General features: G+C 44.4%; 2 protein-coding genes across 10 annotated transcripts in view; one reads left to right on the top strand and one right to left on the bottom strand.

Annotated features, from left to right (window-relative positions):
- Positions 1-5,891, bottom strand: part of dhdds (dehydrodolichyl diphosphate synthase) — an 11,696-nt gene extending 5,805 nt beyond the window's left edge. The window contains exons 1-6 of one of the 5 annotated variants that reach the window (XM_014166410.3): positions 5,673-5,891; positions 3,908-4,007; positions 2,364-2,424; positions 843-925; positions 595-711; positions 192-334 (exon numbers count right to left, since the gene is read on the bottom strand). In XM_014166410.3, the coding sequence (XP_014021885.1) occupies positions 192-334; positions 595-711; positions 843-905 (323 nt within the window). In that variant the 5' untranslated portion in view covers positions 906-925; positions 2,364-2,424; positions 3,908-4,007; positions 5,673-5,891. Of the gene's footprint in view, positions 1-191; positions 335-594; positions 712-842; positions 926-2,363; positions 2,425-3,907; positions 4,024-5,672 lie in introns of those variants that run through there. The other 4 variants (XM_082962901.1, XM_014166401.3, XM_014166374.3 and 1 more) reach the window with 4 other exon arrangements.
- Positions 4,601-25,882, top strand: LOC106582818 (protein argonaute-1). 5 transcript variants are annotated; one of them, XM_014166299.3, is made up of 19 exons: positions 4,601-5,014; positions 10,802-10,988; positions 12,114-12,234; positions 12,405-12,586; positions 13,873-14,009; positions 14,402-14,551; positions 15,461-15,548; positions 15,872-16,019; positions 16,115-16,234; positions 16,496-16,618; positions 18,474-18,637; positions 19,045-19,229; positions 19,904-20,063; positions 20,285-20,375; positions 21,172-21,366; positions 21,685-21,819; positions 22,015-22,116; positions 22,684-22,883; positions 23,116-25,882. In XM_014166299.3, the coding sequence occupies exons 1-19, from the start codon at positions 4,990-4,992 to the stop codon at positions 23,225-23,227; spliced, it is 2,625 nt and encodes an 874-aa protein (XP_014021774.1). In that variant the 5' UTR covers positions 4,601-4,989; the 3' UTR covers positions 23,228-25,882. The 5 variants fall into 5 exon arrangements, with proteins under 5 accessions (XP_014021774.1, XP_014021793.1, XP_014021783.1 ...); XM_014166318.3 differs by having other exon boundaries at positions 4,602-5,014; positions 14,402-14,536; positions 23,119-25,882; XM_014166308.3 differs by having other exon boundaries at positions 4,602-5,014; positions 14,402-14,536.

The raw sequence follows: 25,882 nt of genomic DNA, 5'->3' as shown, positions 1-25,882 counted from the left end.
AAACATCCTCCTTGTCGAGTTTTTAATTAAAGTGTCTGTAAAACATCTGCCTGGAGCCCTTTTAGATTTTCTGTGGAAAGATACCTGCTAAATGATGGGTTAGCTATGCTGCTTTCTCTCCCACTCACTGGGACTCCCACACCTATGCACCATTAATGGAAGCACTCTGGCTCCTCTGTTCTGACACTCACTGTTCTTCTAGAAGTCTGATGAACTTCTGCTTGGCCAGCTCCATCAGGCCGTCCACCTCGTCTTTAGACCGCTTGAAGTTCTCGATGCTGAAGGCGTACACGGTGACCTCATGGATGCTCAGGTTCAGGCACCAGTGTAGTGTCTAAAGGGAGGAGCCACCAAGGTTGGTCATCAGTAAAGCCAACATTAGAGTAGTATGTATTTCTAATGTATTTGGTGACAGCCGTATACAAATACATGTTATGATGGTAATGGTGAAGAATATGGTTGAAGTGCAGTTACCTACCTTTCTAAGACAATGTGAAAGCTCATGCAAAAGGGACCGTATGAATGAGAACAACTATGATAGAAAGAACAATGACGACATCATGGCATGACACCGATGTCCCCTGGGAACCTCACCTCTGCCAGTTTGTCAAAACCCTGTGTGTGGCCCTCCTGGCGCTCCACCTGACGCTTGCGGGCGTAGCGCCGGTTGCCATCCATGATAAAGGCCACATGTTTGGGCATCGGGCCAGCCTGGGAGAGACCAAAGAGGGGTGGATGGATTCCATACAGATAGAACCATATTACATATCATAAAAATGTGCTTGTGAGTCATTCATTCAAATCTCCTCAGAAGGGATGCATTTGCAAATATATAACCATACCTTCAGTATGTTGGCTGAGAGCTTCTCAATGAGGTTCAATTCACCTTCCCTTATCCACGACATATTGAAAAACTCTGACACCCCTGTGGAGATACAGCATAGATGCATGCATTACATCTTATTACATACATTACAGATAAATATAAACAGATACCTATAAACAAGCAATTTATGAACATGGTTAGCCGTTAGGCTTGTTTGACAAATTCATCAGTCCCTGGTTTGTATAGCCGTGGGCTGCATTAGACACAGTAGTGAGGGGTATGTAGCATAGTTACATATAGAGCACAGGCCTAGTTCAGTGGGGTGCATCAACAAACATAATGGAAGTGCATTCATTGACAGTTAGTAGGATAAGGTCTTCAGAGGCCACTACTTTCTAGTCTTGAGCTGTGCTACAGGGGCCTTTTACCACATACCAGACGTACAGGGAGGTCTGAAATTATTGACACTCTTGATAAAGATGAGCAGAACTGACTGTATAAAATAAATATCTCAAATATTGAGCTATGCTCCAAAACAATTATAGAATTGTATACTAATACAATTGCTCAGAGAAAAAAGATTATTTTTTTTTCATCAAAAAAGGTAGGGGTCAAAATGATTGACACCCCAGTTTTGAATACCTCAAATTGCAAGGATAATGGCACAGAGCCCTTTTCGGAGAACACATTGGGAGGGATCTTAGACCATTCCTCCATACAGAATCCTTCCAGATCCTTGATATCCTTTGTCTGCGCATATGGACTGCCCTCTTCAATAGAGCCCCACAGTGGAGGTGTCAAAATACCCATAAACCTAGCGGTCAAACAGGAAAATGGTTCTGAGAAAAACAATTCGAACCATTTCCCTGTTTGACCGCTAGGGTTTTGGGTATTATGACTCATACTGTGATACTCTATTCAAACCACAGGTTTTCAAAATGGGGTTTAAGACCAGAGACTGAGATGGCCATTGCAAAATATAGATTTTCTGGCCAATGAACCATTTCTTTGTGGATTTTGAAGTGTGGTTGGGATTATTGTCTTGCTGGAAGATTCACTTGCAGCCAAGTTTTAACCTCCTGGCAGAGGCAACCAGGGGTTGGGCTAAAATGTCCTGCTACTTGGTAAAGTTCAAGATGCTGTTGACCTTAACAAGGAAGCAGTGGAACCAAAACAGCTCCATAACATCAAAGATCCACCACCATATTTTACCATAGTGGGTTATTTTCTGCTCATGCATTCTCATTTAGACACCAAATCCACCACTAGTGTGTGTGACCAAAGAGCTCTGTTTTCATGTCATCCAAAAAATATAAATGCCTGGAGTTTGCTAAACAGCACTGGCATTTGGATTGGAACCGGTGCATTGGTCCGATGACATGAAAATGGAGCTATTGGGTCACGCACCCACCAGTGGTGGGTTTGGCGTAATGTTGTCACGACACCAGAACTTTGAGCTAGGTTTTCGCTCCAACCTTAATCTAGTGCACTTGATTCTAATAATTAGCTGGTTGATAAGCTGAATCAGGTTACTTACAACTGGTGTTGGACTGAAAATCTACAGGACGGCAGCTCTCCAGGAACAGGGTTGGAGAGCCCTAGATTAATGAATCAATGATAGTCATACAATCAATTTGACTTTGTTTTTACCAATCTAACTACATAATGGTAATCATTTATTTGAATTGTAAATCAAGATGTAGTCTAGGCCTATGAATGCATATTCAATAGGAGTGTGTGCATGCATTGAGTTATTGAGGGTTAAGGAAGGGTTAGGGTTTGCTAAAAGGGTTAAGGTTAGGCTTAGCTAACATGCAAAGTAGTTAAGTAATACGTAGCTGCTAAAATGCTAGTTGTCCATGATGAGATTCGAACACCCATCCACCCTGCTTTTGGTTTTTCCCTAATTTATGTAACCATACCAAACATATCATACTAATTTGAGTGTCTCGGATTAACATCTAATCTATGAGACCAGTCTGAGCTACTGGTATCTTCTTGCATTGTAAAGTGTTCTAGCCTGTAATGAACATTGTTTTGCTAACAGTTTCAACATTTCTACATACCATGTTGCATTCATTATTCAAGTGTGTTAACTTTTGTGCACCATAAGTGTGGAGCTAACATGATGCAGCCAAGACTCCCAGTGAGTGCAGTGGTTCCTCAGGACAGGCTACAGTTAGCAATGAGTTAGTGAAGCAGGCATGATGCGCTCGTGCTATAAGGGGACATCAGCTGCGCTCATAGACAGACTTGATCCTCTCTCAATCAGTAGATGACGTGACACAATTTATATAAGTACCGAAACTTTTTTCATGATCTAGTTTTAAAAAAGTACTGACGTTTCAGTTTACCGTGCAACACTAGTTTGGCGTCAATGAGCAGTAAATAACCCCATTCCTACTGTAAAATATGTTGGTAGACATCCACGCCATCGGCGGTTTTTGTTGGGGGTTAACTGCCTTGCTCAGGGGCAGAACGACAGATTTTTACCTTGTCAACTCTGGGATTCAATCCAGCAACATTTAGGTTACTAGCCCAACGCTCCTACCCGCCAGGATACCAAAACAAGGGTGTCAATAATTTTGACCCTTAGCTTTTTGAGGAAAATCATGTATTACTTGTTAAACAACATTTCTTTCTCTGAGCAATTGTATTCGTATAATATAACTTACAAAACATGTTGAGCATACAATTGCTTAGCATTTAAATGATTTATTTTATAGTCATTTCTGCTGATCTTTATGGGTGTTAATGATTTCGGACTCCACTGTATCCGATTAGTTCTGATACATACGCCACTAGTCTACATGCATAAACGGGATATATTAACCAAATCATATTCTGATAACTAGCTATATGATTATGAGTCTATGATTCATGTGAATCAGGTATTGCATAGCTAGATAACGTTATCGTAGCTAGCTAGCTAACACAAACCGGACAGGGAGCGATAACCAACACTGTTTGAAATGTACAAAGCAATTGCACTTTCACTAAAATGGTCAATTTCATTCATATTGTTGAACGAGATCATGAATTATCAACATTATGAACCGTATTTTTACATATTGCACATACCTTCCAACTCACCGTTTAAGATGACGTCCCCTTCCTTATTCGATGGAGTGACGTAATCAAAAGACCGACCACTTCCGCCTGGAACTGTTTGTACAGATTTCTGGGCATGTGGATTGACAGGAAACTTGTTCAGGTAAATTGGTGTTCTGGGGTTCGAATAGAATATTTAAACATTTACTGGATAGGTTTCAAATTGGACTCAGTGCTATCCGGGATCTTGGGACGTCCCTACTCCCCACTGAAGTGGGATTTAAAATAGTTAAGGTCAGGTAAGGGTTATGGGTTTCCCAAACTCGGTCCTGGGGACCCCAAGGGGTGAACGTGTTGGTGTTTGCCCTACAACTACACAGCTGATTCAACTAATCATCAAGCTTTGATTGTTTGAATTTGCTGTGGCAAATCCCAAAACGTGCACGCCTTTGGGTCCCCAGGACCAAGTTTGGGAAACGCTGGTAGGGTAAGGACGTCTCAAGAATTCCGAATAGCACTAACCATGTACAGCTCAGCCGCTACACCAAGATGACCCGTACAGCCGCCTCCAGTAGAGGGCGACTACAACAACTCGTCTACAGAATGCAACATCCTTCAAAGTCAAAGAAGAGGTACAGCATTCGGGGGGCTGGCCCTTTTCTGTTCCGGGGGGCTGGCTGGCCCTTTTTTGTTCCGGGGGGGGGGGCTGGTAGGCCCTTTTTTGTTCCGGGGGGGGCTGGCCCTTTTTTGTTCCGCTGGAGAATCGTGCTTGAACGGTGAGCAGGAGTATAACAGACCGATAAGAAATCATAGCGCCACGGACCATCTTATCAGGCCAGGCAAAGCGCGTTCAACCCGGAGGAAAGAAGACCGACGCAAGGTATCACACAAGAGCCGTTCAGCAGCAGTTCTTGGGTTATCAGACAGGCAGCTTTTGTCGTTACAACTCTGTGTCTGGGGATACTGGAAGGGGTGGGGGTTTAGCGAGTACGGAGAAGACTACATGCCGAGAGGAGGGGTCTGGAGGTCTGCAACTCTTCCAGCCTGAAAGGGCCGGCGCTGTGGCCATAGAACCCTGGACTGTCTAGTGCCCGCGCGGTTAAGTGGATGGGATGGAGCCGGGACCGTCTGGCGCTGGTAGGTCTCTCTTTTCTCTGTCAAGGTTGAAATTGTTGCTTATCTTCAGCTATAGCAGCAGATGGTAACATGCAATTGCCCACATTTTTGAAAACGGGCGTCATATCTGGTGCAGCATTCTCTTATGCTAGCTGGCTGGCTGAAAAACCCGTCCATCACAACGATTGTGGGTCTTTTTCAACCATAGCTTGTGCACTATTCGAAATTACTTATCATAGCGAGAGACGGGTCTTTTGGTGCACTGACAATGTCCATGGGCAGGGGGGCCGTGGGAATCTCTGGCGTGGAGACACGAGGTAAAGCCCGCCTTCACTACTCAGCACCCCTCTCACTCACACACCCCAAATACGAGACTGTCTGTTTTGGCAGTCAGTGTTCTACATACATTTTTAGAATGATAGAAAAGTGCACTGATCCAAATGTTATTTATGCACACCCCACCAAAATGAATCCACAATGAACTAACTCAAGTCTGTGAACACCACAATTAGTTATGTATTTGAATACTTGGACAATCTCCTTACGTTGCGATTTAAATAAAAATATTTTTTACATTAATTTAACTAGGCAGGTCAGTTAAGAACAAACTATTATTTACAATGACAGCTTAAGAACAGTGGGTTAACTGCCTTGTTCAGGGGCAGAACGAAAGTTTTACCTTGTCAGCTCGGGGATTCGATCCTGCAACCTTTCGGTTACTGGTCCAACGATCTAACTAGGCTACCTTCCGCCCCATTTAGATCAGAAATTAAACCACACCTCCATGGACACTTCGGTGCCAACATTTTTACAGCAAGGTCATTCCAATTTAATGTTTGTTGGGTAATGCTAGAGTTATTTACATTTTAGTAATTTAGCAGACCCTCTTATCCAGAGCGACTTACAGTTAATGTATTCATCTTAAAATAGCTAGGTGGGACATCCACATATTTTAGTCATAGTAAGTACATTCTTCCTCGAAGTAGTTATCAGCAAAGTCCGTGCTAGTAGCTGTGGGTGGGGGGGAGTCAAGTGTCAGTGTTAGTTCACGAAAGGCTAGTTATGGCATATCAAAAAGCACGTGGTGTTTCACTTTTGTTACTTAGTTAAAGTGGGCAGACAGCCATACAACTCCACATATTATGATGATCTGTGATATTATGACACTGTGCTTTAGTCTGGTCTGAAGTCCAGTCTGTGCATAATCAATGGTCCCCAGGCATTAGTGTAAATCACAGTTATCCTCTATGGGCTAGGTGGACCTACGTAACAGCCACTTGCAGCCTGTGGCGCGATTTTCAAAACCTTAAAAATCCTATTACTTCAATTTCTCAAACATATTACTATTTTACAGCTATTTAAAGACAAGACTCTCGTTAATCTAACCACACTGTCCGATTTCAAAAAGGCTTTACAACGAAAACAAAACATTAGATTATGTCAGCAGAGTATCAAGCCAGAAATAATCAGACACCCATTTTTCAAGCCAGCATATAATGTCACCAAAACCCAGAAGACAGCTAAATGCAGCACTCACCTTTGATGATCTTCATCAGATGACAACCCTAGGACATTATGTTATACAATACATGCATGTTTTGTTCAATCAAGTTCATATTTATATCAAAAACCAGCTTTTTACATTAGCATGTGACGTTCAGAACTAGCATACCCCCCGCAAACTTCCGGGGAATTCGCTAACATTTTACTAAATTACTCACGATAAACGTTCACAAAAAGCATAACAATTATTTTAAGAATTATAGATACAGACCTCCTCTATGCACTCGATATGTCCGATTTTAAAATAGCTTTTTGGTGAAAGCACATTTTGCAATATTCTAAGTACATAGCCCAGGCATCACGGGCTCGCTATTTAGACACCCGGCAAGTTTAGCACTCACCATAATCATATTTACTATTATAAAAGTTTGATTACCTTTTGTTGTCTTCGTCAGAATGCACTGCCAGGACTGCTACTTCAATAACAAATGTTGGTTTGGTCCAAAATAATCCATCGTTATATCCGAATAGCGGCGTTTTGTTCGTGCGTTCCAGACACTATCCGAAATGGTAAAGAAGTGTCGCGCGCATGGCGCAATTCGTGACAATAAAATTCTAAATATTCCATTACCGTACTTCGAAGCATGTCAACCGCTGTTTAAAATCAATTTTTACGCCATTTTTCTCGTAGAAAAGCGATAATATTCCGACAGGGAATCTCCTTTTCGGCAAACAGAGGAAAAAATCACAAAGGCGGGGGCGGTCGGGTCACGCGCATAAGCCCAGAGTCCCTTGATCGGCCACTTGAGAAAGGCGATAATGTGTTTCAGCCTGGGGCTGGAATGACGACATTCTGTTTTTTCCCGGGCTCTGAGAGCCTATGGAAGACGTGGGAAGTGTCACGTTAGAGCAGAGATCCTTAGTAAAAGATAGAGATGGAAAAGAAGTTCAAGAAATGGTCAGACAGGCCACTTCCTGTAAAGGAATCTCTCAGGTTTTGACCTGCCATTTGAGTTCTGTTATACTCACAGACACCATTCAAACAGTTTTAGAAACTTTAGGGTGTTTTCTATCCATATGTAATAAGTATATGCATATTCTAGTTACTGGGTAGGAGTGGTGACCAGATTAAATCGGGTATGTTTTTTATCCAGCCGTGTCAATACTGCCCCCTAGCCCTAACAGGTTTTAAGTTAGCTAAAATTCGCTCTCTTTCAAATGGAGTAGGCCTGTCATTTGACAGCTTGTTGACACTTAAGTATGGAGTTGTTTGTCACCCTCCTCCTCTCTAAAAACAAACAGCTAATCACCCCCAGACCCGCCCATCTTCAGAAGTCTTCTTCTCTGACCAAAGCTACATATTCTTTGTTGTGTATCTTTACGCAACTACATTGACTGACTGGCCTCCAGATTTGGGACTAGTAGGATTTTACTGAACATCCTGTAGGACACCATTTACGCATTACTATTAGTCAGTTAATCAGTAACACTTAAAGGAAAATTCCACTCAATTTATCTTTTGGTATTTGTTTCATTAGTCCACAGTTGATCATATGATGCATAACGCAGCAAGCATACTGTGACACTTTCTGTATTTTGAAAGTTCTATATCTTTGAAAACTTGATTGCTGACATGCAAAACATTTTGGGACTGTCTCAACAGTGGATTAATGAAACAAATACAAAAATTATACTTGGAGTGGTATTTTCCTTAAAATGGCTGCACTGGACCTTTAATCTCAATATCAAATAATTTCTGGCTAGCAATTAAGTACCTTACTGTGATTGATTTCAATTAAAATTGTAAAAAATTGACAAAATTGATTCTTAGAAAAATGTAATTGCACAAGCAAATGTTTAGCTCGGGCCTAATTGGAGGAGCCTAATGGGAAGGATGTATAACCTGAAAAATAGCTGTTTATTGGCAGAGAGAATGACAAGCTGTCTTTGTTACTGGCCTATTAGCTTATACCATCTGATGTCATCAGGCGGTCCAAAAACCCCACCCAGCCAAACAAGCCGACATTTCAGGCGGTCTTTTCAAACAGCTCTTACACTAAAATGCATTATCATAATTTTCACAGTATTTTTTTTTCCAACCTCAGTGTGGAAGTATAAAAAACACAGGAAAATCACGTGTTTGACTGCACTGCCCCATTTAACACTGACTCTGTCCTCAAGAGTAGAGTTAAACTACTACAATGTTTTATACTTGTACCTCAGGACAGCGTTTGAATACTTATTTGAACCTAAACCTATAAATAGTTAACTCTTAGCTGTATCACGATTCCAGACAGCTATTAGACATGGGATCATCTCTGGTGATGTCAGCAGGAAATGGATGTGGGAATAGTGTGTGTGTAATTCCATGTTTCAATGATAAAGGAACCGGGCCTAAACCAGACTCCAGGGAGAAACACACACACAGTTGACGTGGAAAGGGCCCCAGTGCCAGGGAAAGACTGCTATTGTCTGGGGATGTGTGATCCCTGGCTCCACTTCTCACCATCTGCCTACACTGGGGTGGGGCGGGCTGCCGGTGACGTGTGTGTGTGTGTGTGTGTCTGCAATTGTGCATGTGTGTCAGTGTGTTTAGCCTACTCTGTGTCAAGACTGTTGAGACTTATGCCGTAGGCGTAACAAACACACCTTCAGTAGAATCTACCTAGTCTTATTAAGTTGTTTATCATGCCAGATTGCCAGTCCGTAGTTGGCTGCTTTTTTAAGGCCTAGTGAGCGTATACATCCTTGACTGACTGCTATGCTTGACTACAGGATTTCCAATGCTTGCCTTTTTAAACCACAAGCTCTCCGCTCAGCTCAGCTATAGGCCTCGCATGTAATGACTGGGGAGGAGGCCGCTCGGACCTAATGTGGAAACACTAACGCTGCTTCAAGATGAAAAAGGCCAAGGTCCCACACACACACACTACCCCTCCACCCACCATCCCTCCAGGTTTCCTGATCTCCATGACAATGCCAGTGTTGCTGTGGAGTCTCCATGGTAAGGCTGGGAATGTTGGGGGGGACCCCTGTGTTTGTGTGTGTGGTAGTGGGGGCTCTCCCTCTCCCCCCCAGCCCCCCTGTCTGTGTGATGGAGGATGAGGGCAGCTGGGGTCTTTGTTGTGATTGTGAGAGGGCTGTTCTCTGGGGAAGCAGAGGTTAAGACATGGACTGGACAGGGCTTGGCTGGGCCCCCTCTCAGGCGGGGAGGAAGGCAGGAGTCTCACATTTTACCAGGCCGATCTCAAGTCCTACACCTGTTGAACTTCACATACTTGTTTTCCTCACTGCACAAATGAAGGGCCCAGCTGACTTCCGTCGACCACCCACCCATCTTCCGCTGCCATGCACTAGTTGGTGTACATGCAGTTTGTGTTGTATTCGCTCTCTGCTCAGTACCAAAGTTTCAAATTATGTTTCAAAAGAGGCTAGCAGTAGAATTCACGTCAAACGAAAACATCTCAAATGAAGGCTTTTCGTCATCTTTCCGTGACTGTTGGATTGTATACATATGCTACTATCGCTAACTAAGTAACATTTGTGATCGTTCCATCTTATGTAGGCTGAGGTCATTTGATTATTTTCAATACAAAATCCCACTAGAAGCCCTTGTGAGGCTAGCCTACTCCTCCGCTAGCAGTTTCTCACCCTGCCGGCATGTTTAAGGAAATGTCTATCTTTCTTTCAGTGTCTGTCTGGCTTGGTGTATCCAGCGTCGCCCTAATGTATTCTTTTTCTCTCTCACCCTTAATTCTCATTGAACCACCAACCACCCTCTCCCCTTCTCTTTCGTTCACACCCTCCCTCTCACCCTAATCGCTTTGTTCCTTCTCCCCCCTCTCCCGCAATTATCCCTCGTCAATATCCTCGTCTCGTGTCACCCTCTCACCCCCCTCTCTCCCTCTCCCATGTACACCCATTCCTTCATTCTTTATCCCCATATTTTGCTGCTCAAACTTTTCCTTCCTGTCCATCTGTTGCTCTTTTCTTCCTCTCTACGTCTTCCTGCCTCTTCCTGACTCGTCATCCCGCTCATGCCCCCTCTCTCTGCCCGTCATCACATGCCCAAGCCCCCCTCTCTGCCCATCATCACATGGCCAAGCCCCCCTCTCTGCCCATCATGACATGCCCATGCCCCCCTCTCTGCCCATCATGACATGCCCATGCCCCCTCTCTCTGCCCATCATCACATGCCCATACTCACTTTTCTTTCCTCATTACTCCATTTATTTCCTCATCTCCTATACCCACATCCCAACCGTTTCTGCCCTTGCTAAACTTCCGACACCTCTGCCCCTCCAGTGCCCATGGGGCCCTTCCCCCCACCCCTGCAGCAGGTGTTCCAGGCACCCCGCCGGCCGGGCATGGGCACGGTGGGCAAGCCCATCAAGCTGCTGGCCAACTACTTTGAGGTGGAGATCCCCAAGATGGACGTGTTCCACTACGAGGTGGACATCAAGCCTGACAAGTGTCCCCGACGGGTCAACAGGTAGAGTAACGTGTCCCCCTACATAGTCTCATGTGCCAGACCTCGTCCCCTGTGGGCAATAGCCTGGGGATTGAGGTTACCCAACTCAACACCTGTCACCCAGGTGTCCCCAACTATAAGTGAAGCAGTGGTCCACTTGATCGCTAACATTTCCCCAATGTTTTTAAGAACCACAGAATATGGACTGTAGAACTGAGCCATAGCCAGAACTCGGAGGACCGCACTCTATGTAGAAGTCTGTAGAGGTCAAACAACTTCTCAAGATGATTCAGAGAGAGACTCACAGTTCATTAGTGCACCATGACTATGACTCTCTAGTCCAGTATCCACCATTACCTAGCCAGGATATAATTAACGGTCTTCAAGAGATCCCCATTGTAAGGTGGTCATCATTGGCCAATCTATTCTAAACCATCAGACATTGGTTTCAATGGTTGGCCAATTGAGCCGCCTGCGTTTCTTTCCTTTGATTTGACTGAGGATTTCAGCCGTTGTACAACCTCATAGAGTAACTCAACTGTTGTATATCCAACAACAAAAAAGCATATCTCTCTCTCTCTTTCTTTCTCTCTTTCTTTCTTTTACTTGATTAACAGAAAAGCTGAGTCAAATCTGACGTTTTACTTTGCCTGATGAAAATGTTCCATACGAAGTACACACACTAAACACATCTTGGAGCTTCCTGCTTCGTTCTTACTTAGTAGGAGTTTTTTTTTTCAAACAAAGGGTCCATGCAGGCATGCGAAAGGTCAACTCCACATGACCTCTCCTTTTCAACCCCGTCCACTCTACCCCCACACTTAGACGAAAGCCAAGGCACCATGTATTCAGGGGTGCTAGGGCCCCACAGCTACCTCCCCTACCTCCCTTTGTCCTAGGTATTCCCCCACGACCATGAGACCATCACCTCTCACCAGCTGTATCCTGCTTGATCCATAACCAATAGAATCGAGTCTTCCCTGCTCCCCAAAAAAACACCCATCCTAAATCCAGATTTCTGATAGGATGTTGGGTTTAATTTGGACCACTACATTTCTTGACAGATGGTAGTCTTTTGTGGTTTTGTCACCTCTGATGGCCATGATGGTGAACCTGATGTGTTTGACTCTGTGTCGCCCCCTGCAGGGAAGTGGTGGAATACATGGTGCAACACTTCAAGCCCCAGCTCTTTGGCGACAGGAAGCCAGTGTACGACGGCAAGAAGAATATCTATACGGTGCTAGCGCTTCCTATCGGAAGTGAGAAGGTAGGCATAAGGGAGAGAAAGTGGTATGTACTATACATTTTGAGCAAGTCCCCTTCTACTCCTGTCTGTCCATTCCATTTCTTTATCCTATAACCCATCTCCCCTCCGCCTACACTCTCCTCCATTGCTCCATTTTCTGCTCTTGCTCATCCCCCTCTTTCTCCCTGAAGGTGGACTTTGAGGTGACTATCCCCGGGGAGGGGAAGGATCGTATCTTCAAGGTGTCTATCCGCTTCCTGGCCACGGTGTCATGGCGTCTGCTCCAGGAGACACTGGTCAGCGGGCGCCTGCAGGTCCCCCTGGACTCTGTCCAAGCCCTGGATGTGGCCATGCGCCACCTAGCCTCCATGAGGTACGATACACTGTGTACACTAAGCACATCCACCAGTGTGTACACACACACACACACACACACACACAAATGCAAACGCACACACTATGAAAGCAAGGGCAGAGAAGCGTGTAGCTAATTGTAAAGTGAGGATCTATGATGCACAAACAGTCAGAACACGCAACACACTCGCCACAGGACACCTCTGTGTGCATGTTGTCTTCAAACTGATTGAAAGGCATACGTTTGCCTTGAGGTGTGAATGTTTTGTTATTTAGGATTTTTTTTTAAACTCTCTAACAATAGCAAGACATTCCTATCAAACTTGTTGAACAGCGATTTAGTTTTAGATTCTGTTATATTTACATATCTAGAGGAGATGACCGGAACAACAGATGCCTGATAGCTGGGAACTGTGTAAAGGTGTCACATGAACTACTGTAAATTCCGGACTATAAGCCACAACTTTTTTCCCAGGCTTTGAACCTCGCGGCTTAAACAATGACGCGGCTAATATATGGATTTTTCCCGCTTTAAAAAAAAATTTCTCCCAAAAAACACATTCTGTGACGTGCTCAGTTTTTTTTGGCGGCATGAAGCTTTCATTAGACCAATGAAATTGCCTAACGGGTTAAGGTCAAACAACCTTTCTGTTTACTGTTTAGATTAAATCGAGCGCTCTCAAACTTCCCATCATTCTGATTACGGTAGTCATTTTGTCACCCTCATCATGGCAAAGACACGGAGAAATGCATATGATGCAGCTTTCAAGTTGAAGGCGATTGATCTGGCTGTTGGAAAAGGAAATAGAGCTACTGCACGGGAGCTTGGTCTTAATGAGTCGATGATAAGACGTTGGAAACAGCAGCGTGAGGAATTGATCCAGTGCAAAAAGACAACTAAAGCTTACTGCTAATTTTTTATTTTTTGTTACAAGCCGTGTTTCGTTAAAGCTTATTTATTTTTGTTACAAGCCGTGTTTCGTTAAAGCCTGTGTAAAGTTCATTTGTTTCAATGTACCGGTAGGCAGCTGCGGCTTATTTATGTTCAAAATAATATATATTTTTTAATTCAGTGGGTGCGGCTTATATTCAGGTGCGCTTAATAGTCCGGAAATTACGGTAAATCTAATAATCAGACAGTGACTTGGAGGCTTGACTCGATCACAGACATAAGCTGTTGAATCATTCTGTTGGGCTCATGTCTGCAAAGCCTTATAGGTGACACAGAATTACTGGACATTGAGTCATGCTCTGGTGCTGGGACTCAAATGAGTCATTCTCCCTAAGGTCATTTTTGTCATCTAGGTACACTCCGGTGGGACGATCGTTCTTCTCCCCACCTGAAGGATACTACCATCCCCTGGGAGGGGGGAGAGAGGTGTGGTTTGGTTTCCACCAGTCTGTACGCCCCGCCATGTGGAAAATGATGCTCAATATTGACGGTGAGTCGGCTTAGTCCCACCAGGCAAGATCTACTCGAGGGTATGAAGTCGCAGACCTTGTTGCATAAAAAGTTGCATCTACATGATGGAATGAAAATCTGATCACAAGAGGTTATATGTTAGGTCTGCTCTTAAAGTTACATTCACAGTGGTCTATGATTTAACATCCATTTTGTGTGGTATAAAAAATTCACCGCAGATCAATGCTTAGAAATGACTTCATTCTATAGTATTGGGTTGTGTTCATTAGGCACCAAATGGAAGAAAACGGACCGAAACAGGCAGGAATGCTTAGGAATAACATAATCCTATACCACTGGGCTTCTGTCTCCGCTGCACTTCACTTCCTTTCAGACTGAATGCATTACTTACTGCTCTCTTTCTCCCTCTAGTATCTGCCACGGCCTTCTACAAAGCCCAGCCGGTGATCGAGTTCATGTGTGAAGTCCTGGACATCCGCAACATAGACGAGCAGCCCAAGACCCTCACCGACTCGCAGAGGGTCCGCTTCACCAAGGAGATCAAAGGTGGGCCGTTGAACAGTGAGTGAGTACCTTCCACACGCCATGCCGCCTGCCTCTCACCAATGCCCCCTCAGACAATCCCCTCACATCACTCCTCACTCCACCACTCGGCTCACCGCTCCTTCCTTCTCCCATCACTCATTCCTTCCCCACTCACTCCTTCTCCCATCACTCATTCCTTCTCCCATCACTCATTCCTTCTCCCCTCACTCATTCCTTCTCCCCTCACTCATTCCTTCTCCCATCACTCATTCCTTCTCCCATCACTCATTCCTTCTCCCATCACTCATTCCTTCTCCCATCACTCAACCCTTCCCTCATCACTCAACCCTTCCCTCATCACTCAACCCTTCCCTCATCACTCAGTCCTTCCCCCATTACTCAGTCCTTCCCCCATTACTCAGTCCTTCCCCCATTACTCAGTCCTCCTCCCATCACTCACTCCTTCCTTCCCCACTCACTCCTTCCTTCCCACTCACTCCTTCTCCCATCACTCACTTCACTCTTTCTCTTATCTTCTCTGACTCACTCACTACTCCATTTCCTTTTCTCCACCTTCTCTTTGACGTTCATCCTGATTCATCCTTCTCTCCACCACGCCCCCTGTTATTTTCTACCCCAGGAGTCTCCCCAGAATGTTTTCAATTTCTATAAAACGGCCTGATTGAAAGCACTATTATACGTTTTGTTTGAGTTTTCATAAAGAAATACATTTGAAAGAACACACGATGGCGCTAAAGAGTAAAGCGTGAACCACTGAAAGACTGGTGGAGCAGCGCCTCTGTGCACACAGCCTATGGGGAGAACTCTGATGTCCTTCCCTTCTCCTCCACCCTCTCCCCATCTACGTCTGTCCCCTTTGCCGTCACTACTGCTGGCTCTTATCTTTGTGTGTGTCTGTGCCCTGCTGTCGGTGGGCGTTACCAGGTCTGAAGGTGGAGGTGACCCACTGCGGTCAGATGAAGAGGAAGTACCGCGTCTGCAACGTCACGCGACGCCCCGCCAGCCACCAGACGTGAGTAGCGTCACACGGTTGACCCTACTGATGCTCCCCGGAGAAGGGATGTTTTGAGTGGATGATATGTCTGAGAGAATTCCAATAAAAGTCATGACCTATAAATCATCAGTGTCAGTCGGGATATTGGTCTTTGTGATTCTGAGTACAGATATGGTCTGTGACGAGGATGGATGTTTTTTTTAGTATCCACATTTTTTCTAGCATTTAGTGAAGACACCAGTGGTTTTCTGGAGGCGCTTGCATCAATGTGAGGCATGGGATGACTATTCTCAGGTTGCTGTGTTAGTCATTTACCATCTTTATCACACATTCCCTACCAGATTTCCCCTGCAGCTTGAGAGTGGACAGACAGTAGAATGTACGGTAGCCCAGTACTTCAAGCAGAAGTACAATCTGCAGCTCAAGTATCCCCACCTGCCCTGCCTCCAGGTGGGGCAGGAGCAGAAGCACACCTACCTGCCCCTGGAGGTGAGAAACATCCAATCCAGTTGCTTTCTGTACCTGAGAAGGAAATTCCTGCTTATATAATATGCTCAATGGTTTTTGGTTTTGTGTCCCTGCAGGTGTGTAACATAGTAGCAGGACAGCGCTGCATCAAGAAACTGACAGATAATCAGACGTCCACTATGATCAAGGCCACGGCTCGCTCTGCACCTGACAGACAGGAGGAGATCAGCCGACTGGTGAGTCGGTGGTGCCGCCTGGTGGCTGGAGGCTGCAATGCGAAACTACCAGCTATGAACATGAGAATTGGCATTAATGAATTTAACACAGATGAACACATACTACTACTAGACTTGAGGGAAAAGACTGTACATAGTAAATTACTTCCTATTATTCTCTCCACAGATTAGATGTGAATTGACAGCACAGCATTGTGCAGTGTGAATGTGACACGAGAGAATGAATAACACATCCTATCTGTTGTCCCCGTCTGTCCACAGATGAAAAATGCCAACTTTAACCTGGACCCGTACATCCAGGAGTTTGGGATCAAGGTGAAGGATGAGATGGCGGAGGTGACGGGAAGGGTGCTGCCTGCCCCTATCCTACAGTATGGAGGACGGGTAAGAGACATCACGCTTATAGTACGGCCACATTAAGCATCCTTACAATTCTATGTACTTAATTACAACAAAGAAAATGCTGTGTACTTGCTCAGTTTTTTTAGCACAGTTTACTGTCCAGATATATACACACTACTGCTCAAAAGTTTGGGGTCACTTAGAAATGTTCTTGTTTTTGAAAGAAAAGCACTTTTTTTTTGTCCATTAAAATAACATGAAATTGATCAGAAATACGGTGTAGACATTGTTAATGTTGTCAATGACTATTGTAGCTGGAAACGGCTGATTTTTGAATGGAATATCTACATAGGCGTACAGAGACCCATTATCAGCAACCATCACTCCTGTGTTCCAATGGCACATTGTTAACTATCCCTAGTTTATCATTTTAAAAGGCTAATTGATCATTAGAAAACCCTTTTGCAATTATGTTAGCACAGCTGAAAACTGTTGTGCTAATTTAAAGAATCAATAAAACTGTCCTTCTTTAGACTAGTTGAGTATCTGGAGCATCAACATCTGTGGGTTTGATTACAGGCTCAAAATGGCCAGAAACAAAGACTTTCTCGGCCAGAAACAAAGATCTCGTACAACGCGGTGTAGTACTCTCTTCACAAAAAATAGCAAACTGGCTCTAACCAGAATAGAAAGAGGAGTGGGAGGCCCCGGTGCACAACGTGCCATTGGAACACATGAGTGATGGTTGCTCATAATGGGCCTCTGTACGCCTGTGTAGATATTCCATTCAAAATCAGCCATTTCCAGCTACAATACTCAGTGACAACATTAACAATGTCTACACTGTATTTCTGATTAATTAGATGTTATTTTAATGGACCAAAAATGTACTTTTCTTTCAAAAACAAGGACATTTCTTGGTGACCCCAAACTTTTGAACGGTAGTGTATATGACAGTAACAGCAGGAGTAGCCCACACAGCAGTCACCAGTAGGCTATAGAGTGGTGAGAAGGACTTCACTATTCATTTTCTGGATTCATGTTCACTCAAACATCGTTTCAAGATTTGTTTTACTATTGACAGTTACTGCTTATTTCGGGATTGAATATCGATTCGCTCTCCTTAAATATGTCATCTGATATATTCGTTTTAGTCTCTGAATTGTTTAATCAAACCTTTCGCTGCCAGCTCCTGATATCAGGGTATTAAAAACTGCAATTCATGTCCTGAATTAATCTCGTGTGCATGTGCGCCCAGCTATATCCTGCTGGCTAGCTGAACTATGCTAGTTTTTGTCCTCATTGCCAAACTTCATAAATACTTTACCCTCAACTTCAAAACTAATTTGCTAGTTATACAATCATGTAACTAAGAAATTCGCTGGAAAGAAACTTGAAAAAAACAAATAATTATTTATTGTGTTGTTGAATAGTCATGACTGGTTCGATCTGCCGTAAGATAACTGTGGTGAAGAATAACATTGCTAGTCATTGGCGTAGGTTTAGCTGGACGTTTCTGACGGGTCTTGGAACTGTGACAACGGGTAGCCTCTCCCTGCTTTGCTTGAGGGGATATGTAGTGATTTTGCCAACACAGCCATGTACCCAGTCTTGTACCCTTAACCTTTTTATAAACTGACTACTGTTGATATAGACCTTATTAGTTTTATGAGTAATCCAGGAATGCCACGAGTTAATTGACATAAGAAAATAGCAACTCGACAGAGCACCAACGGCTGCGATGAATGACTAAATTACTTCCGGACACAAAGGGTCCACAGAGTTCCTGCTCACCACTCTATATCAAACCAGGCTTCTGGCTTCAGAAGTCAGTCCCCACTACAGTAATTGTGGATTTCAGAGTGCAAACAGCCCTGACATTGATCTGGTTCTGAAGCTTTTGTCTCCCACCTGTTCCACCTCACAGAACCGGGCCATCGCCACGCCCAACCAAGGGGTGTGGGACATGAGGGGCAAGCAGTTCTACAACGGTATTGAGATCAAGGTGTGGGCCATCGCCTGCTTCGCCCCCCAGAAACAGTGTCGGGAGGAGGTGCTCAAGTAAGCACCCTTCTGGGAGTCGGGGTAGTGTGGGAAGTGGATATCTTCAGGCATCGTATTAGAGATTCCTGTCAGAGTGCAACAATATTTATCTTAAGATAAAATATTTACTGTTCTTGGCTTTGCTAGGTAGTTTTGTGTGTTAGAATAGTGTTATTTGTTTTACATTTAGAGCTTTACTTGCTGTGGTATGGGTTGTGTTCATTAGTGCACACTATGGGAAACGGTCTAAAACAGTTTGCAATTGGATATGAGCATTCCGTTGGAGAAATCCAGATAGTACATCCCTGTTTCAGTCCATTGTCTTCCGTTTGGTGCTTAATAAACACAGTCCTGGACTCCGCAGACAGCACCACCATGTGAACCAGGTTCCTTTCCTAACAAAAAACGTTCACCACTCTCCTCAGGAACTTCACAGACCAGCTGCGTAAGATCTCCAAGGATGCTGGGATGCCCATTCAGGGCCAGCCGTGTTTCTGTAAATACGCCCAGGGAGCCGACAGTGTGGAGCCCATGTTCAGGCACCTGAAGAACACCTACTCTGGACTGCAGCTCATCATCGTCATCCTGCCTGGAAAGACCCCCGTCTACGGTAAGATTGGCCTTATTCATGCTGAGTTTGGGTTTATTTATTCTTGTTCACAGATAAAACTGAAGAAATGCAGAATTTACATGACTAATAATTGCATATCATTTAAAATGCATAACACATACGTGACAAATGGAATATTGAACAATTAAAAATATTACAGGACATTTTTCATAAATCAGTGTAGATGATGGGGAGGAGACCGGTTAAAGAAGGATTTTTAAGCCTTAAGACAATTGAGACATGGATTAGGTATGTGTGCCGTTCAGTGTGAATGAGCAAGACAAAATAGTTCCTTTGAACGGGGTATGGTAGTAGGTGCCAACAAACACACATAAAACTTGAAAAAGCCGTATGTGCACATGAGTAAAATCATGGAGGATAACACACAGTCACAATGGACTTATTTCCATTGTGGTCCTCTTGACACAAGATAGCTAGGCAAGATCGAACACTGTTGAACGCAGTATGATAGCAAGATAATAAAACAAATAAGATCTATCTCATCATTGCAATTACTTTCCTGTGTGTATCAAGAATGGTCCACCACGGAAAAGACATCCAGCCAACTCGATATTAGGAAAGTCTTTTTAATGTTTTGTACTCCGTGTATAATTGCTTCATTTTAGCGGTTAGGGATCTGCACTTAATTTCTGCCTGTTACTGGTCCTGTGTAGCGGAGGTGAAGAGGGTGGGAGACACTCTCCTAGGAATGGCCACTCAGTGTGTCCAGGTGAAGAACGTGGTGAAGACGTCCCCCCAGACCCTCTCCAACCTCTGCCTCAAGATCAACGTCAAACTGGGGGGAATCAACAATATCCTGGTGCCCCACCAACGGTAAACTTTCACCAACTCTCTCCACTGGGTTGGGTTCATTATGGCACGCAAAGTCCCTTCCTTTTTCAGTTTGTTTTGTTGCGTTTGGTACCTAATGAATACGAACTTGGTCTTAATGTGCTCTGGATGGAAACGCATTCATGTATATGAGCACTCTTTAAAATCAGACACACGCCTGTGAGTTTGATGGAATTTGTCCCTTCTCCCTTCCTGTCTCGCAGGTCAGCAGTGTTCCAGGAGCCTGTCATCTTCCTGGGGGCCGATGTAACACACCCCCCTGCTGGAGACGGGAAGAAGCCCTCCATTACCGCTGTAAGGCTGCTTCTCCAATACTACCAATACTATTTGTTAACACAAATGATTTTGTATTAAGAGTACATCGTATTTTAAGAGGGAGGGATGAGGAAGAAGAGGTGGAGAAGGGGAAGAGAATGGCTCAGCACTGACTCACAGACAGGGAAGAAATGACGTCACCCTGATCCTCGTAACCCGGGCCTGGCTGTGGTTGGCTGTGTGGTTGCCAAGCGATCATGGCAGGCTGTTGAGTCACACAGCCCTCTGTATGCGTCTGTATGTGCTTCTGTGGGTGTGTGTCTGCGCTTACAGAGGTGGTCAGGAAGGATGGCCATTTTTCTCACAATAACAAGGCGTAAGGCTACAAGGTTACTGTTATAGATGCTGACGACACAGAGCTTCCTACACCGCCTATCCTCATCTAGAGGATGCTAGTGCTCATGTTGTATCATTGGCTAGAGGTGTATCATAGAACACTGAATTAAATATTGATGTTTTGGGTTGTCTGTCTTTATTTTTCAGCTCATCTCTGTATTTTCAAAGTTTTTGCTTTTTAGGTATGGTTTCTGAATTTTGGACCTGGATTCACAAAGAGTCTGAGTAGTAGTGCTGATATAGGATCAGTTGCCTTTTGGCTAATAGTGAATAAGATTACGTTGACAGGGTGGACCTGATCATAGATCATCACTCTTACTCTGAGATGCTTTCTGAATACAGGCCCTAGTCTGTGTCTGCAGGGCTCGTCCCCTCATTTCTCCTTTATTCTCATCCCTCTCTCCTATTTTTTTTCTTTTCTCTCCCTCTCTCTCTCCAGGTGGTAGGCAGTATGGACGCCCACCCCAGCAGGTACTGTGCCACAGTCAGGGTCCAGAGGCCCAGGCAGGAGATTATCGAAGACCTTTCTTACATGGTGCGAGAACTGCTGATCCAGTTCTACAAGTCAACCCGCTTCAAGCCCACCAGGATCATCTTCTACAGGGACGGAGTGCCCGAGGGGCAGCTCCCACAGGTACTTACTGGTCTCTGTCGTTGGGGGTTGTAAATGGTTATCAATAGAGATGGGGATCCATTTTTCATTATTTATAAGTGACAGAGTTGAATTGGCCAGATCACTGTATTTTCCCTCACTTTGACCAATAGGCCTAGTAGTTTATAGCAGTAAAGTAATGGTATGTAGTTAATCTCTGAATAAGTAGGATTTGATATAGTATAGCGTGACAATAATACACAATACTGGGAAGAGTTACAGAAAGAGGGGAGCAACGCAACTACCTCTAAAGATATCAGTTGGACAGATAACGAGTAAATATTTTATTTTTCTGCATAGATACTCCACTATGAGCTTCTGGCCATCAGGGATGCGTGCATCAAGCTGGAGAAGGACTACCAGCCTGGTATCACCTACATTGTGGTCCAGAAGCGCCACCACACACGCCTCTTCTGTGCCGACAAGTCTGAGCGAGTGAGTCAACAGTCAGAGCTATTCTAACCATAACTATATCATGCTTTATAGGTTTCACTCTAGAACAAGGGTCTCAAACTATCGGCACACGGGCCAAATGCGGCCTGTGAGCTTATTTGATGTGGTCTGCGGTTGTAATGTTAGGATAAGTGTTTGTAATTAAATATTGTGGTCCTGTATTGTCTTTTCCTGTAGATCGGGAAGAGTGGTAACATTCCTGCAGGGACCACCGTGGACACCAGCATCACTCACCCGTTTGAGTTTGACTTCTACCTTTGCAGTCATGCGGGTATACAGGTGAGTGGGGAGGAGCTTCCTGCTGCTGTCCAGCTGTGTTTGTCTAACCTGAGCCATTCTAAACCTCCTGGCTCTTGAGTCACATGCAGCTCTTTAACGCTCCTTTGTGGCTCCATGGCTATTTCATTTGTATCCTTTTATTTTATTATTTATTTAACCATAGAAATCACATTGAGAGTTACATCTCCAACAATGCATGCATATATTTACACGATACACAACATAAAACATAACAATGACTGTAAGTTAAAACAGTACATATGGAAAACTTTAAAAGAGCAGGTTTAAAAACATATTGTTAGGGCCCTGTGTTTTGCACAATCATGTGACATAGCAAGATTTGATTCTGTATTTTAAGCCTTATTCAGGAATGAGAATTGCACCAAAGATTAAACAATTGTCTGAGGATGTTGCTGGACCACCTGACATGAAAAGGGGACAGTTTGAAGTTAAAGCTTTAAACAAAAGGTTAAAATCCAGGCAAAACACAGGGCCCTAATACTGATTATTCATGTTTTCAAGTAATCCCCCCCTCGTGAGTGATGAAATGGTCTCTCCACTCTGCAGGGGACTAGTCGGCCCTCGCATTACTACGTCCTGTGGGACGACAATCGTTTCACCGCCGACGAGCTGCAAATCCTCACCTACCAGCTGTGCCACACCTACGTGCGCTGTACCCGCTCCGTCTCCATCCCCGCGCCAGCCTACTACGCCCGCCTCGTGGCCTTCCGTGCCCGCTACCATCTGGTGGACAAGGAGCACGACAGGTGAGCATGGTGGTCTAGTTAACGTTTAAAGGGACATTCCACTTAAATCTGTTGTCAGATGTTTAAGACTTCAAATGTAGTCTAATTGTTAAGATGAATTCATGTTCCATGCCATCTGTTGTGTAGATCCAGCTGTATGCCTCAACCTAAAATGAATGAAAAAGATAAGCACCATATAATTTCCAGATCTTATTCGGTACTTATTGCGTCCTGTGTCTTTCTGTCCTTACTGTAGTGGGGAGGGCAGCCATGTCTCTGGTCAGAGTAACGGTCGGGACCCCCAGGCTCTGGCCAAGGCGGTGCAGATTCACCACGACACGCTGAGGACCATGTACTTCGCCTGAGCACCACCCCACACCACCATCACCGCCACCACCACTGTCCTTAAGACTCACCATCCCTCGGTGATGGGCCCGGAAGCGCACTGGAAGCCTTCCACCTCTCCTCCCTCCATGGCTGTGACCACCCACACACTCCACATACCTCTCTTGACTGACCCACCACAGCCAAACCACCCTAGTACCAGAACTATACACCCCTCACCTGATCAACCCAGGCAGACTCTGCAGCGTCCTGCACAACGGTTATTATTATCATTGTTGATATAATTAAGTGTTTATTTTTATTTACTTTACCAGGACTGTTTTTATGTTGACTTAAAAAAAAAAGAAGAGGAGAAAAAGAAGGGTATTGTATGCGACCTTCCACACTCTTATGTATGCAATATGGAGGGGAGGAAAACGGGCGCTGAGCTGCCCCGAGACTTTTGACTGCCACCACAATGCTGCCTCTTAACCTATCCGCATGGCGGATGCCCGTGTTCTGTTCCAAGCCCCTGGTACAACAGGAGTCATGGGACCCCCGGGTGGGGGGAAGGGTGACAAAAAGGACACACTTAATATCGTTTAAATTTTATATCATGAACTCCATTCTTATGTTGCCGTTTTTATTGTATTTTTATGGCCTTGAGGCGCGCAACGGGACGTATGGTACTTTAGCACTTAGCACTTAGAGATTAGCATGTAGCCACCCTGCACCTAATATGAAGTGTCTGTGTGAGGCTAGCCCTCTGCTCTTAATACTGGAAATAGAGCAAAGATAGAAAGAGCAGGTGTATTATATCGTAGATACATGAGACTTAAGTCCTTCACTGTATCTGTGCAGGTTGGGGAGTCTCCTCTTAAAATTAGCCAGTAGAGAGAGGCCAATGTAGAAGTTAGAGGGACCATTGCATTGAGTGTATTGAATATACTTGAATATACTCACATCCCATGCACCTAAACCAGCATTATTATTATTAACCAGCCTAATGTGATGCCTACCAATGGAAAAGGGGCACTTATGTAAACAGGAAGATAATCTTTGTGTCATAATGCATTTACTCTGCGAAAGGAAATACGAGGCACTTTCTTTACCTGATTGATTGGTTTATGTTACTTCAGAATGGGGATATTTGTCTTCCCTCAGCCTTCACACACAGGTCTACACACACCCCTACCTACCTACATAATACATATTCTCACACCTACAACCTCTCTAAGCTTGCTGAACCAATAGAGTAACGGTAGCAATACAAGGTCTTCATCTTGTCTGTGTAGGTGTGAAAGCAGCAAAAAGATGTGGGCCAGAGAACGCCGAATGAAAAGTGTTTCTCCCTCACTTTTAGCACTTGACCTTGGCTATATGATCATTCTACACATTCTAGCTACACATTCCAACCTATGTCAATGGGGACGACGTACACCAATACACTACGTTGACATACACCTACACACACACCCATACTGCACGCACATATAGCGCGGCTTTTTTTTAATTACATTTTGTACATAGCTTGTCCTACCTACAAACATCGACCACAGCGTCGATCAACACAAGCACACTCATGCCCCCTCACATTCTACTGAGTGTGTACCGAGCCGCCTCCACGCATGCACTTGCCCCCCCTTAAAACCCGCACATGAATACTTACCCCCTCCTTCCAACACCGCCGCCCTTTTTCCCCCCTATCCATACCCCGCTTAACACTCTGCTTTAGCTCCCCTCCTCCCAGCCTGGTGTATGATCCCCCATTGGTGCGCTGTGTGCATGGACAACACAGATAGGGGTTTGCTACACAGGTTATTTGGGGGGGTACTTACTCAATATGCCCTGCCTTCACTTCTGATCACTTTCTGACTTTATGAAACGCATGTATCACATTTTTATTATGACTGGATATTCTGAGCCACCTTCGTTATGTTTTCCTAGAGATAGGAGCTTATTATGCTCACTTTTGCCTGCCAGTCATAGCTTCAGTTGTGTAAAAGGTGAACTGAAAGGCTGTTCTGTATTGTGATGAGTAGTGTCAGAGTGTATCCTCAAGGGGGTACAATGCGAAAAGTAGTCTGACAACTTTCACTTCTTGGCCTTCAAGCGCCTCCAATCATGTCTGATGGGTGGTAGAGCACCTTTTATGTTGGAAGGGAATGACGATAGAGATTTAATGATATGCCAATTTTTGGGGGATTCATGTTTATGGACTTACGCACTCAAAATGCTTTTGTACACCATTTTACTGACCCCACGTGTCCAAGGTGATTTGTATATAACCTGTAATGAATTTGGGCTCACCAATGTAGCGGGGCCTTTGCAGTTGGGGTTAGTCCCCGGCCCCTCTGTGTTCAAATTCAGCTTGGGTAAGCCCAGCACCACTGACCCAGATGCAGTTCTTATCTTCACTCACTGAAGACACAAAGCACCTTGCAACAGGGGAGGACAACATGGAATTACCCTGGGAAAAGCATCATGATGAGGACACAAGTGAATCCGCTCCACCCAGCCTCACTGACTAAGCAATATAAAAGCCACTGATCAAGAACAGTCCTTGTCATAGCACTTCTCAATTGGTTGAATGAAAGGACATGGAAGCAACTTATTTTGGCTCTGTATGATGTAATAGTATGGGGACTCTGTTGGGGAGGGCTATTTTTTAAAGAAAATACATTTGTTTTTTATTA

This window comes from Salmo salar, chromosome 02 (assembly GCF_965601325.2).
Source record: "Salmo salar chromosome 02, fSalSal1, whole genome shotgun sequence".
NCBI lineage: Eukaryota > Metazoa > Chordata > Actinopteri > Salmoniformes > Salmonidae > Salmo > Salmo salar.
This window is presented reverse-complemented; position numbering and strand designations above follow the sequence as displayed.